Source organism: Mobula birostris, chromosome 24 (assembly GCF_030028105.1).
Source record: "Mobula birostris isolate sMobBir1 chromosome 24, sMobBir1.hap1, whole genome shotgun sequence".
NCBI lineage: Eukaryota > Metazoa > Chordata > Chondrichthyes > Myliobatiformes > Myliobatidae > Mobula > Mobula birostris.
Window position 1 is genome coordinate 27,383,752 of NC_092393.1, and position 17,234 is coordinate 27,400,985.

The following is a 17,234-nucleotide window of genomic DNA, read 5'->3' on the forward strand; positions in this document are numbered from 1 at the left end:
TCATGAGTGTATAAGGAGTCAATTGTTGAGAATAATCTTAGCCACAAAGTTTGCCATCTATCCTTATTGATTGTGAAATAGATGCTAGGATATCCCTGTCATATGATAGCAGTCTTTTGCTTCATTCTCTAAAACATTCTCTAATTTGGTGTACTTACCATCCCAAAGCACTTCACAGAATGTATTCAGACAACAAAGAATGTTAAGCTACAGAAGGGAATCATTAGAGAACATATGGAAAGGTGATTATGAGGAAGATAGTAAGGAAGAGAAGGAGATGGACCTTTGATGAAGGAACTCAAGAGTATAAACATAGACAGTTAAGAGATCTAATTGCCAATAATGACAGACTATACACACAATGGCCACTTTATTACGTATCTCTTTGACCTAATAAAAGTGCCACTGAGTATGCGTCCGTGGTGTTCTGCTGCTGTAGCCCTTCCAGTTCAAGGTATGAAGTGTCGTGTATTCAGAAATGCTCTTCTGCACACTATTGTTGTAAACCATGAGTTACTGTCACCTTCCTTTCTTTTTCAATCTTTTTATTAGTTTCATAAAATATAAACATAACATAGTAGTAATACAAAGTTATTGGGAATACATTGTTATAATTAACATGAGTAATTATAAAACCTTAAAATACTTAATTGACAAAACTCCCAATCATATAGGATACCAATGAATAATACAGAACAAAGAGAAATATCTAGACAAAAATCGTGAAAAAGGAAAAAAAAATAATAACCCTCCCCCCAAAAAACTAATCTAAACAGAATTAATCAACTAAACTGAAAAAAAAAAGACCTGGGCTGTTTTAACATCGTAAAAAATGGGAGAAATGAAAAATCGTAGTGTCGACGACTCCGTTCCTCTCAACCAACATTACAGAGAAGTAAAATAAGTTTGGAAATGGTCAAATTACGTCATATGAAAATCCTGTCACCTTTCTGTCAGCTTGAACTAGTCTGGCCATTCTTCTCTGACCTCTCTCACTAACAAGGCATTTTTCCCCACAGACCTGCTGCTAACTGGATGTTTTTTTTGTTTCTCAAACATTCTCTGCAAACTCTAGAGACTGGTGTGCATAAAAATCTCAGGAGATCAGCAGCTTCTGAGATATTCAAACTACCCGTCTAGCACCAACAATCATTCCACAGTCAAAGTCACTTAGATCACATTTCTTCCCCATTCTGATGCTTGGTCTGAACAACAACTGAACCTCAAGACCACACCCGCATGCTTTTATGCATTGAGTTGCTACCTCATGATTGGCTGATTACATATTTCTATTAATGAGCAGGTGTACAGGTGAACCTAATAAAGTGGCCTCTGAGAGTACACTAAAGGCCAGAAATGGAGAAAAGGAGGAGTGGAATAGATTTTAATACAACTTGATGTCACAAAGACTGCAGGGGTTAAAACCCATGAATGAATTTAAACTACAAGAGGAACAGGCTGACTGGAATAGTACAGTCCTGATGAAGGGACTAGGCCCAAAAAGTTTATTCCCCTCAATATTTACTGTCTTACTTACTGAGTTCCTCAGCATTTTTGTGTGTGTTGCTCAAGACTTCAAGCATCTGCAATGTTTCTTGTGTTTATTGTATTGAAATTATAGTCTGTAGCTGATCCAGCTAAGAATGGAAGTCAAGTAAATATGGAATTTAATCAGAGAAATGCCCATCAACAATTAACTTATACATAATTTTATAAGTGTCTGTGCCCTAACTGAATGAAAAAAAACACTCAGATCAGAGACTTGAACCAGTAAAGTTGGAAGTTAAGAATTTCCATTGTAATGAAACTAAATATGCTGGAAAAACTCAGCATTGGTGCAAAGAAAAATGGTCATCATTTCAGGCCTGGGATCCTTCATCAGACTTCGCCTGTGCTGCTGAGTTTTTCTAGCTTTTTCTGTCTTTGTTCAGCTATCTAGCACCTGTAGATTTTTTAAAAATTGATTAACATTGTAGATGCCTAATTACAATTTTACAGGATTTAATCAATTCTAACCCAACTCAGAAATGTCAAAATAAAATCTGGTGCAGTTTGTGATGTATAAATTTCATTTTTATATGAGGCGTCAACCACATAAATCATTGCCTGGTGCTATACAATAGAAGCTTTACTACTAGTGTTTATCTCAGCAACATCAGCTCAGTATAGTTAGCACCGAAAATTACAGGCAATAGTGACGAATTGCTTTCAGAAACCATCATGAATGTTTTATTTTGTATTTGATACAAGTTGCAAGATAAACACTGTAACAACCTTAACATTGTTAATGTTTTTCATTAAATCTATAATGAGAATGCAGTCACTTTAGGAAGCCAACTTGTTTTGAACACTAGCAAACAATTGACATCAGTCACAGTGTAAAACAGGGGAAGATGGTTTTCACAGCATAGTTTTTTGATTATTATAAGCTTCCGGAAGGACAGAGAATCAAAAGGAGGCCATTCAATTGTTAAAAAAGAGACCAATTTCAAAATTCTTCCTTTCAAGTATATATCCAACACTTTTGTGAAAACTACAATGGGTATCTATATTAAAGCAATGATTATTTGTTTAAGGGGTTGGTATGCTCTGTGTAAAAATCAAAGGTGATCAGCAACTTGTGTGAAATAATCCAGGTGAGCTGATTACATTGTACCAATATTCCTTTAAAAGATTTAATCCATGAGGTATGGAGCACCCATAAAGAAAAGAATTCAGTGTTGATGTTGAATTTTAGTTTCTACTTTGTCAAAAGATCATTACTCAGTGACATCTGCAATTGTGAGTTACACCGCTTCGAAACTCAGTAAGGACCTACTGCAAGTTCCCACACCAGGGCAGCAGTCTAAATATGATTATAAGCCATTGTACTCACGATGATGCCTAGTAAATTTCATTCAGTGTAAAATAAAGTAAGTACTGATTCAATCTTCATGTGTATCCAACCAGTCTTGGAGTACTTGGAAAATTCTTACGCATTCCCATGCATTTTTCCTGATCAATAAAAAGTGAGTTTGCTTTTACAGAAAGGTCATATTCTAAGGTCGATTTTGTTTGTACCAACATTTGTAGAGTATCTTCAGCATCTTTTAACCTCCGCTGCAAGGTCTGGATGGTCGTATCGAGCTCCCGAACTTCATTAACAAGACTATGATAAAAGATAAAGAAAATAATGATGACAAAATTGCCTCTAATATTAATTTGAAATTTCAAAAATTGGATATTGTAGTGAAAGTATTTCTTTCTTTCCAACATTTTCTATATTATTTGTCAGTTGCTTATCATTGCTATGACATCTGTTATTTACGTTTGTATTTCTTGTCCTGATTGAAGTGTACTGTGAATACTATTTCAGTTTTATTCACAGTTTTGTCATCCTTCCAATTATTGTGCATGAATAGTACTCCCATTTCAATCATGAACTTAAGTTGTGACCATAAAACGCTGGAAAAATCTTCATAATTTTTACAAGAAGAAATATTCCATAACCATATAGATGAAAATAAGTGAAGAAATCTTATACTAAATGAATCACATTTCAAGGTCAGCTCAGTTACTGCAAGCAAGAAGATCCATTCTATTTATCACCAACAATGTATTTCATTGAAACCTCTTTCAACTTTTACGGTCACTGAAATGTAAACTAATATGAACAGACAGAGCTAAAATCAATGCAGGCTTGTTGACCTGTAATATCAAAACCTGTTTTTCTCTCTCTAAAGATGCTGAATATTTATTACACTTTCTGTTATACTTCAGATTTCTTGAATTTGCAATTTCTTTAGTCCTTCAGCATTAACCCGGCTATAACTTTTATCACATACAGAGCACTTAAGATAAAACACAGGTTGTCCTGAACAGGCAAGCAAAGAACAAAAGAAAACAAGACTCTGGATAATAAACATTGAAATGGATTTTCAATGTTAGAAAAAGAAAAAGGTTAGAAAAAGAACTTTATCACAAGTGGTCAGTTTTCAGTTTATCATCACTGAAAGCTTTTCATAGAAAAAAAAGTTATTTTCTGTTGCACACTAAGTCAATGCTTTAACTTAATTCTATCAAAATTTATTTCAAGTAAAATAATAAAAGTTATGGGCTGTTCAGTATAATTAAGAGTTATCTTGTCGTAGTTCTGAGTGCATCGATATGTAAAATTTAGCATGTTTTTTGGATTCTGATAAACCTCATTTGCTCTCCATCCAGATGAAACCAAATACCATGCATGTTCATTGCACGGTTTAAAGTTACAGAATATACTAACAACAGTAGAGATTTCATGGTCTGAGGAACTCATAAGGTATGCTCTCATATTTACTATCCTTTGTGTCCTTCATTTATTACTTGTCTGTTGGCCAAAGTGGAAAATAAAAGCACAAAGTAATTCTCAAATAATAATATCAGAGAGTATTTTAATGTTTACAATATTTTATGTCATAAAAAATATTTTCAGATATTAAAGGTGAAGCTGAAGATGCCTTACCCCAATGAATTTAATGAACTATTTGAAGGTATTCTTTTCCTTTCCTTAATGTCCCATGCTGTATATTTCCACCTCCAGACAGTGTTTGGAAGATAGCTGTCTAAACAGGGAACTAGTTTCACTAAACAAGGGAGTCTCTCAGCGTTGTCATTAAGGATCATTTGCATGCCAAGTAGAAATATTTCTTTTAAAGTTCACTCAGGCTTCAGTCTTTTGTGGACATGCCATGTATGAGATATTTTGAAAAACTGCCAGGTTGCTGTGTTCATAGCAACAGTTTCTATGTTTGTTACAGCTACATTGCAGTTGCATCACCTTCACACCATTTCCACGTTTTTACAATAAACATTTCACAATGGACTCAGTAACAAACCGATGGCTCAAGATTACACAATGGGGCCAAAGCCAGGCTGCTTAAAACAATGGGAGGAAGCTGCCAGGTGGCGTGGAAGCTCAGGATTTATGTAGTTATTAGGGAGCAATTTACCAATGATTAGACACCTATAAATACATGTTGATAGATGAGTCAGAAAAGGAATTCTGATGTCACTAATGAAGGCTGAACAGCACTTTGACTCAAGGTAAATCCCTTTGTGGTGTACCACAAATGCCTTGTAAAAATGATTCTGATAGGTGTTTTGAACAGATCAACAAAGCAACCCCAGCATCTTGCTGGAAAATGTACTAATCAGTATGGCATGAAACAATGAGAGGGAGAAAGGTCTAATATTTGATTCTCTGTCCATGGTCTAAGATTAGTTTTGCCAAATAAGCATTGAAACATACAGTGAAATGTGTTGCTTGCATCAAATTCAATCAACAAGTATTGCACCGGACAGCTTGCAATGGTTTCCACATTCCCTGTGCCAACATAGCATGCCCACAATTCACTAAACCTAACCATACATCTTTGGAATGTGGGGGAAAATGGGGCTGCCAGAGGAAACTATGCAGGAGAACATGAACGCTTGTTACAGATAGCAGCAGGATTTGAATCCCGATCTTACAGCTGCTGCTGAAAAGTGTTGTGCCAACTGTTCCACTAAGGTATCGCCTCACTAACAAGAGATCTCTACCAGGATGGCAGTATGGGTTCCATATTTGTCTAGACATTATGAAGGAAGAGGAAGCAATCAAATTAGAGCTCTTGCTTGATATTGCACTGCACTTAATACAAATCTTTAAAGTAAGAACTTTGAGAGGCAATCAAACTCGAAATCAAAGAGCTTGCTGATATTTATTGCATAAACTCACACAAGAACTACTATCACCTTGGTAAACAGCTAAGTAAGATAAGAAATAACGAGAATGAGAGAGTGGATTTCAGGAAAGTTACTTTCTAGTTGCTGAGCTTTATAAGTCAGTTTATAAATGGCCACGTTGATTTTTACTTGAATGACCTGTTCAAGTAAACGTCAGCAGTTTTCAGCTACTTAGACGACAACATCAGGAAGAATTTGGAATGCAACCCAATTGCATCTCATGGTGCTATTCTCTCTCTGAGGGATTAATTTTAAAGGTACAAGCAAAGTCTAGAAAGATAAGAATTGCATTTTAAACCTCTGTTCAATGAATGAGCAGAACTGCAAAATATCAGATTATGTAGTATGCTATTACTAATTGACTCTTCCTCTCCTTAAGTTAATTACACTTCACACCCACACCGAACCGGTTGAGCAATAATAACTCTGAGCTGCTATAAAACCATGCATAATAGGGTATGATCTGACTCATCTCTGAAATGTGTCTTTTATAATCAATGCACCATGTAGTTTGAAGAATATTTAACTTGCTTGGTTAAAAATGATGGACATCCTTTCCTTTGTAAATATGACTAAATTTCCGGAAGTCTAATTAGAATATTTCTACATTATTGATTGTGGGTGACTGTGCCAACATACTCAGTATGAAATTTGTAGCCGAGTCTGACGGCCACTGCTGCACAACTTGTGCTACCATAGGTCTTCACTCACTCCTTACTTCACTGCTCCTGCTAGGCTCCTCGCCCAGCAGCCCTGCGTGACAACTGGTAATAAAAGTGATCACACCCATTAGAATAGCAGGCCCTAATGAGTTTTCACTCTGGCCAAAGAGGCGGTGTTGTCCAACTGATTATGCAATTCATCTCTCCTGATTGTATTATTAACGAATGACATTCGAAATCCTATTGAGGGTTACTAAAGGGAGATTTCTTCATGTGATCTATGTAAAGCATGCAAAAATACCTTCAAACATAGACCTGTATTGAAGAACTATTCTATTCTACCCTTTTGAACTACGTAAGCCATTTTATTGTAAGGCGGGAGGAGAAGACGACGGCGCTATGCAGCTTGCAGCAGCCACTCTGGTGAATGATATCTGTTATCTGTCAAGTAGGGTGCCATGCACAACCCTGATTTGATGGAGAAAGACGTGAGGGCACGGAGGAACATCTGTAAAACTTCTGAAATGCCTGCTTCGCTGCCGCTGCTACTGTGTGATCCAGAATCTCCGGAAGGGAAGACCCCGAGTCCTCAGCTTTGCTTGTTGTTCGGCGGCCGGGGTGGGGTCGAAGCGCTTGGCAGAGATGGTGCTTGGTGCTCGGTGTCAGAGGGCTGGTTGGAGGTTTGAAGTTTTCGGATGGACTCAGAGTCGGCTGCGGCCAGGTGCTTCCAATGCATCGGCAAGTTTGCAGCGCTTGGAGTTCATGGCAGGGAGAGTTTCTCCCTTCTGCCGCCTGCGTGAGATGATGGGGCTATCAGGACTTGAGACATTTTTTTACCGTACCCATGTCTGCTCTTTATCAAATTACGGTATTGCTTTGCACTGTTGTAACTATATGTTATAATTATGTAGTTTTGTCAGTTTTTGTCTTGGTTTATCCTGTGTTTCTGTGATATCTTTCTGGAAGAACACTGTATCATTTTTAATGCATGCATTTCTAAATGACAATAAACAACGACTGACTGTCCTCATAATCTGAGTGTCCTCATAAATTGTTTTCTATTTATACGGCATAATTGATGTAAGTAAATTAATAATGACATCACCTGGGTAATGATATGGAGGTTTTCCTTCAGTAAATTAATAATGTAAGTGAGGGGGGGGAGAACAAGACAACGAACAAGTGGAAATTGCTTTATGGTTCTTGTAACTCAATTGCCTGTCAGAATTTTTTTATTCCAGTTTTAAAGGCTTATGAATGCGGCCAATACCTATTACGGTGATGCAGAAAATCGCATGTTCTGTATGGCTAGAAAAGGTAATCACTAATCAATAAGATTAATTTTTTTGAGGAGGTCATGTGATTAGTTCATGATGGTGAACCTTGCAACATCATTGGGCAGTGCCTCTGAAAAGTGTTTGAAATTTGATAGAATTATATGAAATTAGTAGCCGACAGACATAGTGGATTGAAAGTTAGTGTTATGCTTGTACATATGATGTAATTAAAAGGGACAAAAGTTGGTTACTTGCGCCTTAAAACCAGTCGCTATGGGCAGATGGGGCTCGTCAGTTGTCGTCGGCAGCTCGTGTAGGAGAAGGAAAACTGACCTCAAACCTTCGCTGCCTTGCAACTATACCCACTCATAGGGAAGGCTTCAGGAGTAAACCCCAAGGGAAAATTCCCAAGCTGAAGTCCCTAAGGCAGCCCTACATTGAGTTCACTGCTGACTGTCATTTCCTGCAATGCTGCTGGTATCAAACTTGTATCGGTCTCTGCCATTCCTTTGGGTTCATCAGATGAGTGGAGAGGGGGAGCTTGCTACACGGGCAACAGCTTACTCTCCATATTGTACTGCCCAGGCTTGTGTATCTAGACAGCTAGGATGCAATATCCGTGGTCAACTCTGACTGACAGAGGCCTGAGAATTAGTTATTAAAGGACTTGGATTTCAAGTGGCTGGTTACCAACATCTCTCCATCAGATTTAGTGTTTGGACATTTTAAATGATTTATCTATGGGATATGCTTAATCTTCTACTCCAATACTCCTTATGATGGTCATTGTGATCTGCCTTTCTGAAGTCTGTTATCTATTAACAGTGGCAGTGTTAGCTGTGAGGAGGATGCTAAGAGGATGCAGACTGACTTGGATAGGTTGGGTGAGTGGGCAAATTCATGGCAGATGCAATTTAATGTGGATAAATGTGAAGTTATCCACTTTGGTAGCAAAAATAGGAAAACAGATTATTATCTGAATGGTGGCCGATTAGGAAAAGGGGAGGTGCAACGAGACCTGGGTGTCATTATACACCAGTCATTGAAAGTGGGCATGCAGGTACAGTAGGCGGTGAAAAAGGCGAATGGTATGCTGGCATTTATAGCGAGAGGATTTGAGTACAGGAACAGGGAGGTACTACTGCAGTTGTACAAGGCCTTGGTGAGACCACACCTGGAGTATTGTGTGCAGTTTTGGTCCCCTAATCTGAGGAAAGACATCCTTGCCATAGAGGGAGTACAAAGAAGGTTCACCAGATTGATTCCTGGGATGGCAGGACTTTCATATGAAGAAAGACTGGGTGAACTGGGCTGGTACTCGTTGGAATTTAGAAGATTGAGGGGGGATCTGATTGAAACATATAAAATCCTAAAGGGATTGGACAGGCTAGATGCAGGAAGATTGTTCCTGATGTTGGGGAAGTCCAGAACAAGGGGTCACAGTTCGAGGATAAAGGGGAAGCCTTTTAGGACCGAGATTAGGAAAAACTTCTTCACTCAGAGAGTGGTGAATCTGTGGAATTCTCTGCCACAGGAAGCAGTTGAGGCCAGTACATTGGCTATATTTAAGAGGGAGTTAGATATGGCCCTTGTGGCTAAAGGGATCAGGGGGTATGGAGGGAAGGCTGGGGCGGGGTTCTGAGTTGGATGATCAGCCATGATCATAATAAATGGCGGTGCAGGCTCGAAGAGCCGAATGGCCTACTCCTGCACCTATTTTCTATGTTTCTATGTTTCTATTAATTTAATTAAAAGCATGTGCACTAACTGGTGAAGTTATCTATATCGTGAGGGAGCCAATCATGGAAAGTTGGTCATTACAAGCAGATCTTGATGTATTAGGATAGTTACCTCATGTTTGGCAAATTGTGTTTAACTTAGAAAGGTGCAGTGTTGTTGTACGCTTGAGCAGATTAAATCTTGAATTTTCATGGACTCTGTGCGTAGAAGTGGTTGTTATAGTGTAAGAACCCAGAATGACCCAGGGCCATTACATATAAAGTTTTAGGTTGTACTTAGAGAACAATACACCATGCAATAATCACATCAGATCTTTGTTAGACCTACACTTCTCCAAAGGGTATAGGACTAGACTTTGGCTGAGGCTTAGTCAAGATTTGTGTAGAACAACTATTCTAACAGAATTGATTAGCTTACAATAGCCCATTCACTTTTGACATCAGCACCTAGGTCAAAGTTGGGTGCATCCATGACCATTTTGGTTGTAAACATTCCACCCTAAAATTTCGTGGTGCACGAGGCTTGAAGCATAAATGTAATGTCTTTGTTTTGATGCTGCACCGGTGCACTGGAAAAGCACTGTATGCAAATGAAATCATTATGTGTGCATTTGTTCTCTACAAGCATGATTTGCAGCAAGAAGTTCCCGGTTAAATTTCCAGAGAAATTCAGACACTCTGTAATCATATTCTGGTCCAGGAGTTATCAATTTTCATAAACACCACATATTTTAGGCATTTTTCTCTCACCAATGAAAAACAGAAATGTAGAACGAGAAACACAAGAGACGACAGATGCTGGAATCTGCAGCAACAAACAATCTACAGGACTATCAGCATCTGTGGAAGGAAAGGAATTATCAACATCACAGGTCAAAACCCTTTATCAGGACTGAGAGTGGAGAGGAGGGATGGCCAGGTTAAGTGAGGGAGGGAGAGTGGTGAGGCAGGAGCCTGAGCTGATGGGTGATCTGTAAGTTGACATGAGGGTGAGGAAGGGAGGAGTGCAGTTAGAAATGGGTACTGCTTGCAAGATGAATTCCAAATAACTATTTCATCTTAGAAAACTTTGCCATGGTTGCTATTGGGAGGATAGTAGTCGAATTTGATACTGAGACTGGAAGTTCAATACCAAATTCTATAGCTTCTGGTAACCAACTTTTTCTGCCTATATCCAGACTGGTGATTTCTGTTATGTTTTCTGTCTGCAATATTAGCTCAATTTTCTCTCTCCACAGCCCTGCAACATACAGCTTTTATATTCCTTCTTGCTGTTCTCATTCCCTCATGCCTTATCTGATGGCTTTTGTCTATCCTCTCTGCCCCCAGTAAGCCGTAGATGTAATAACCCCATCATCACTTTCCATTCCAGGTGATATACAAAAATTTAAGGTCACTATCCCCATTGTCCAGATAATCATTATGACTTAACACCATGGCAATTCTATCAGAGATGTTCTCAAAAGTAACTTGATACATATCTTCCCCAGTTCCAGCGAAGGGTCCTTGACTTGAAACATCAACTCTGTTTCTCTTTCCACAGATGCTAACTTGATAAGCATTTCCAGCATCTGCAGATTTCCTCGTGTCCAGCATTTTCTATTTACTTCAGATTTCCCATGTCTATGGTGCTGTAACAGTGTTACGCTAACTGCTACACCACTGTTCTACCCAGATTTTCACTGGACTTACAGTAATTCTGGCTGAGATTGAAATCAAGGGGAAGCAGTCCTGTATTAGAACACGGGGCCAATATGACCTTTTGGTATCTGAGATAAATGTTGGATTCCCTTCGGTCTGATCCTTATAAAACACTGGTTAGGTCTCAGAAGCAGTGCGATCAGTTCTCAGCGCCACTATTTAGAAGGGTTTACGAACCCTCATAACAGGTAGAAATTTATTGAAATGAACCTCGATTAGACAGCTATGCGTAGAGATGGGAACAGCTGTAATATGAGAACATGAAAGGTAAAGAGGAGATATAATAGTGACGTTTAAATCATAAAAAATGTTAGCATTAAAAACATATTAAACAAGAAAAAATTAATGCTAATATCTGAAAATTTATCCCAGGACAAAGATTCAAGGACATTTTCCAAAAAAAAAGTGACAAGAGGAGTTGGACTTGTTATATGATGTACAACGTTTTCAGCAGTGGTGAAAAGGGATTGAAGAGCAACAGTCAAAGAAAATCGGACAATCCTTGAAGGCAGAGCAATTAACAGGGCCACAGGAGCAGAGCAAGGGTGCGGGACTAACTTAACAGCTCTAATAAGCCCCTCTTCAGTGTTGTAACATTTTTTCATTCCAATTGGTCCTCATAAAATAAAAGGGAAAAAATACTGCGAAAATGTCTGTGTGAGAAGTGGCACGCCACACAGTCTCTCTTGCTCAGCGACATGTAAAAAGCCATGAAAAAGACATCATCACGGACGTACGCACGGACACGCAGTCGCACATGCACCGACGTGTACGCACGCAGACGCACAGACTCGCACGCACACAGGCACAGGCCAAAAAAAAACAATTCACCTTTTTACGAAATAAAAATTCCTCAAAAAGATTACATGGCTTTGTGCCGTGGTGTTTATATGGGTTATGTTGTGTAAGGCTTCATGAGTACAGGTCAAGCTGAATGGATCTGTAGGCATCTGTCTGTGTTTAATATTTGTCTGTTTGTAACCTTGGTAGTTATATTGCCAATGAGAGGAAAAGAGACTTTGTGGGGTAACAGATTCCTTTCAAGAAAAAGCATTATTTTATTCACTGTGTTTGCTGTTCAGCTCACATGTATACTGCACGTTGAAACGTTCTTTCTCCACTTACTGAATTTGAACTGGATCTCGACAGAGCTCCACATTTGGTCTTCGTGTACGTTCCTCGAGACGAGTTTGAGCTACCTTCAGAGGTCCTTCCTTACCTCTGATTGCTCGTTTGATGCTCTCAATGGTCAGTTCAGTTTGGAAGATCTCTTGAAGAGTCTATAAAGCCAGAGAAAACATCCAGGGGAGAAATCGTTTATGTGATCCTTCATCATTTGCTGGGACTAGCTGCTTTTACATTGCATCAGGAGAACATGTATTCAGAAACCATAGCACTTGGCTTATTGATTTTATCAGCAGTAAAACACAACAGAATCACAACAGTATTTTTTTCATCTCTAGGAAAAACTACCGTTTTTGTCTGCAATTTGGCATTCACAATATTTTCGAGAAATAATCTCCAGCTAACCTTGGGGCTACATTGTTCTATATTTGCATCTGCTCATACTTTAGATATGCAATCTACAGGTCAATATAATGGGTGATTACATTCTTTTTTCATATATATATACCATCTCCTTTCTAAATTTGTGAGGTTATCAAAGCGCAAAGTTGTTGCAGGGTTAATGTTAGAGTAATAGGTCAATACCCACGTATATACTGGTCACAGTGGGTAAATAATCTGTAGCTATTTTTAACAAATATGTAATACAGCTATCTCTACTGCAGTAAAATAACTTTCATTGGAAAAACATATGCAGGCCAGTTCCAAAGGTCGTGTCTCCCATACTTTCAATGTTCAGTTAGTGCTATTAAACATTATTGGGACAACTTCCACAGACTAAAAGATGATGAGAGAGACAAAATAATACTTCTCTTTAATGTTCCTTCATGCTTTATAATCTCAGGAATTTACTTTGCAATGCTTTAACTTTGTTTGCAGGAGTTGCTCCTCATTGCATTCCATTATTTTTTCTTAAAAACTTTCTGCGTCTGTACCAGTGTTGGTAATAATGTCTCCCAGTTCATCTTTGAGTTGAAACTTTTCAGGACCAAGCTATCTCATGTCAATCGATTTAATTTTATTTACAAACAATTTTTATAAATACTATCTTGAGAACTAGATTCTCAATATCTCCCCTAGATACTTGGAGATATAAATTGCCACATTGCACAGTGTGGTATTGAAAGGTTCCATTCCAAATATGATCTGAGAGCCAAGGCTGTTGTCAAGACTAACAAGACTCGTAGAAGCACAAACATACTTAATAAAAAGGATGCAATGCTGTGACAAATTCTATAAGCAAAGTTAAAAGGTGAACAAACATGAGACTTCATGCGGAGATAAATAAGTTAAAATCATGAAGGTACAACATTTGAAACCTGTTAAAAATTAAACAAAATTGTTAACAAAAAATAGGTTTACCATTGTGAAATGTTTAATACTTGAGGAAGCAAATCTAAATACTGAGCGTAATTGAAATAAATAATAAATCTCTTTTTCTCCCAGCAGCAGAATCAGTTTATCCTGTTACAGGTTCAGAGAGAAGACATCTCAGCTGAGAACTAGGATGTCTGTGGTAATACGTAGTGCCCTGTTGTACTGTACAAGTAATCTAGTACCTTAGCACAATGGCAGCTGGCAGCTGGCAGCCAGAGGGTGGAATTTGGCAACACCAGCTTATGACCTTCCTAGTTCTGGAAACTGTGACATCTACAGGGATGTCCAGGTAATTCCCTATACAAGACACAGGGCACATGATTGAGATGTTTTGCAATGTCAGACATCTGATACTAAAGCACATTGTCATTATCATGGAATCCCAATAAAACTAAAAGTCAGTAGAAATCCATTTATTGGAGTCTTAATTTGTTCAAATGAAAAATAACTGCAGTTTTCTTCTTACGATATAGACTGAAATAATTTTGGCATACTATATCTACATTGGCTCACAGATCAATCCTACTCCCCTAAGCTAATCATGTTAGCCACCAGACAGAATTCCACAAATACCTCAGGCCAACGTTCTAAGGTTAGCAACGTTTAGCTGCTACATCATTGACAATCCCTCCATCCAATGTCAGAAGTCGGATGTTAGTTGAAAACTGGGCAGTATTCACAACTTCTCAAACGAGGAAGTAGCCCCTATCTGCATTCAAATTTAGACAGATAAGCAAAGTGATACTGTTGCCAGGGTGCAATCATCTACTGTGACAGAGAATCTAACCACGCTTACTCAAATTATTATTGTTGAATCCCTACAGCCCATAACTTGCGGGTCACCACTGACCATAAACGTAACTAAAACAGCCACATAAGTACTATGCTATAAAAGCTGTTCAGAGCCTACTAAGTATGCATGACTCAACTCCAAAACCTTCACAGTTAAGTTCTCTGATATGCACCATTGTCTTCGATAATTGAGGCTCCTAAAAAATTTAAAGAAGGTCAGATCATCCCTCGATTGGCAGCTCATCTACCACAATTATCACTTATTCACACTCTGAGGATGCAAGGCCTACCATCTACAGTATAGCAGATTCTAAGTACTTTCGAACATGACCTGCCAAAACTAAACTTTTCCTCTTAGATGCAATTACAACGAAACCACGGCAGTGCTGCTACTTCCTTAGGAGTTTGTGGAGATTTGTCATCACATCTAAAATTTTGACAAACTGCTACAAATCTGTGGTGGAGACTAAATTGACTGGCTGCATTACAGCCTGGTATGGAAACACCAATGTCCTTGAATGGAAAATCCTACAAAAAGTAGTGGGTACTTTATCAGTCCATTGCAGTAAAAGCATTCCCCACCACTGAGCACATCTGCATGAAATGCTGTCGCAGGAAAGTAGCATCCATCCAGGGATTCTCACCACCCAAGGTATTCTCACTTCCTTCTGCTGCCATCAGGATGAAGTTACAGGAGCCTCAGATCTCACATCATCAGGTTCAGGAACAGTTATTACTCCTCAACCATCAGGCTCTTGAACCAAAGGGGATAACTTCACTTAAACTCACTTGCCCCATCAATGAAATGTTCCCACAATCAATGGACTCATTTTCAAGAACATTTCATCTCATGTTCTCAATATTTATTACTTATTTACTTATTACTACTTTTCTCTTTTTTATATTTACATAGTTTGTTGTCTTCTGCACTCTGGTCGAACGCCCAAATTGGCCTGGTCTTTCATTGATTCTGTTAGGGTTATTATTCTGTAGATTTATTGAGCTTGTCCACAAGGAAATGAATCTCAGGGTTGTACATGATGACATATATGCCATCATGATCATTATATGCCGTGTCCTATGATCATAATTATTCTTGACAAATTTTCCAGAAGTAGTAGTTTGCCATTGCCTTCTTCTGAGCAGGTCTTTACGAGACAGGTGACCCCAGCCATTTTCAATACTCTTCAGAGATTGTCTGGTGTCAGTGGTCGCATAACCAGGACGTGATATGCACCAGCTGCTCATCCGACCTTCCTCCGCCTGCTCCCGTGGTCCATGAGACCCTGACTGGGGGACCAAGCAGGTGGTACATGTTGCCCAAGGGTGACCTTCAGTCTTGTAGAGTGAAGCAGCATCTTACACCTCCTTTGGTAGAAACATATCCCCATCCTGCTCCCACATGTACTTCGATAATAAATTTAATTTGAACTTTTTGAACAATAGATACAGGCAGCAGAACTCATGTGAGTTACCCTCCCAATCAGATGACACCCTGATGTGTAAATACTACCATTCCTTGATTTATGAAAGGGATATGTTCTCAGAAAACAGAATCAGGTTTATTATCACTGGCAGATCTGGTGAAATTTGTTGTTTTGCAGCAGTACATTGCAATACAATAAATATATACAGTGGATTCTGGTTAATTGGTCCATCAGTTAATCAGGGCAGCTGCTTATTTGGGACAGCTCTAAAAGAACGAAAACTAATCAAGAAAACAGCGGGATTCCCTTCGTTTATTTGGGACACTATGCCGCTTAATTGGGACAGGAGACTGGTGCCAGTTTTTAACTAGCGTCAATCTTGTGAACTTGGGTGGTCAGTAGACACTACGTTATGCTTAGAAGGAATAGCTTTTAAATAGCATCAGTTGTGAGTGTTTATGCTTAAATAGCAGTGCTTTTTGTCAATAATGGCGTGAAAAAAGGAATAAGGCAATTCATACCTGTTTTGCTCAGCACAGTTTCAAGCTTTCAGGCTTGAAGATGTCAGAAATGGTCAGGAGTGAAAATAAAATGATTTCACTACTTCAACAAGTTAAGAATTTTGAAGATATTCCAGGTTGGACACAACAAGCCGCTCACTAGAGGTGCTACCCATCCCTGGACGTGGCAGCATACATTGTATGAATTCCTCTGTCAATAACTATTAGGAACTACACACAGTTTTCTAGCACTAAAGCAGCAATAGCAATATTCTAATTTATTTTGTATTTCATTTAAATACATAACGTGTTACTCAGTTAAACAGTAGTTTGTCTTTTTTATACCTTCCTAACTATTTCCATGAAACTTCGGCTAACTGGGGCAGCCGCTTAATTGGGCCAAAATGTACTGGTTCTGATGTGTCCTAATTAACCAATTAATCCACTGTGTTTAATTTTATTTATATATATATATATAAATAATTATATACGAGGTGCAAAAAGAGAGGGGAGTAGTGAATTGTCTATTCAGAAATTCGATGGTGGAGGTTGAGTGTGTATCCTTAGGCTCCTGTACCTTTCTCTTGATGGTAGCAATGAGAAGAGGGTATGCCCAGAGCGATAGGGGTCCTTAATGATGGATGCCACCTTTCTGAGGCATCGCCTTTTGTAGGTGTCCTCGGTGCTGGGGAGACTCATGCCTATGATGGAGCTGGCTGAGTTTGCAACCTTCAGCAGCTTTTTCTGATCCTGTGCAGTGGCCTCTCCATACCAGACAGTAATCTAACCAGTTAGAATGATCTTCACAGTACCTCTGTAAAAAATTGAGCGTCATTGGTGACATACCAATTTTCCTCAAACTCCTACGGCTGCCTTCTTTATAATTGCATCA

General features: G+C 38.7%; 1 protein-coding gene across 2 annotated transcripts in view; it reads right to left on the reverse strand.

Annotated features, from left to right (window-relative positions):
* Positions 1-629: 629 nt before the first annotated feature.
* The window catches only part of tekt3 (tektin 3), a 30,650-nt gene continuing 14,045 nt past the window's right edge, over positions 630-17,234 (reverse strand). For both annotated transcript variants that reach the window (XM_072241977.1, XM_072241978.1), the window contains 2 exons: positions 12,247-12,401; positions 630-3,148 (listed from right to left, as the gene is read on the reverse strand). In XM_072241977.1, coding sequence (XP_072098078.1) covers positions 2,932-3,148; positions 12,247-12,401 — 372 coding nt within the window. In that variant the 3' untranslated portion in view covers positions 630-2,931. The remainder of the gene's footprint in view (positions 3,149-12,246; positions 12,402-17,234) is intronic.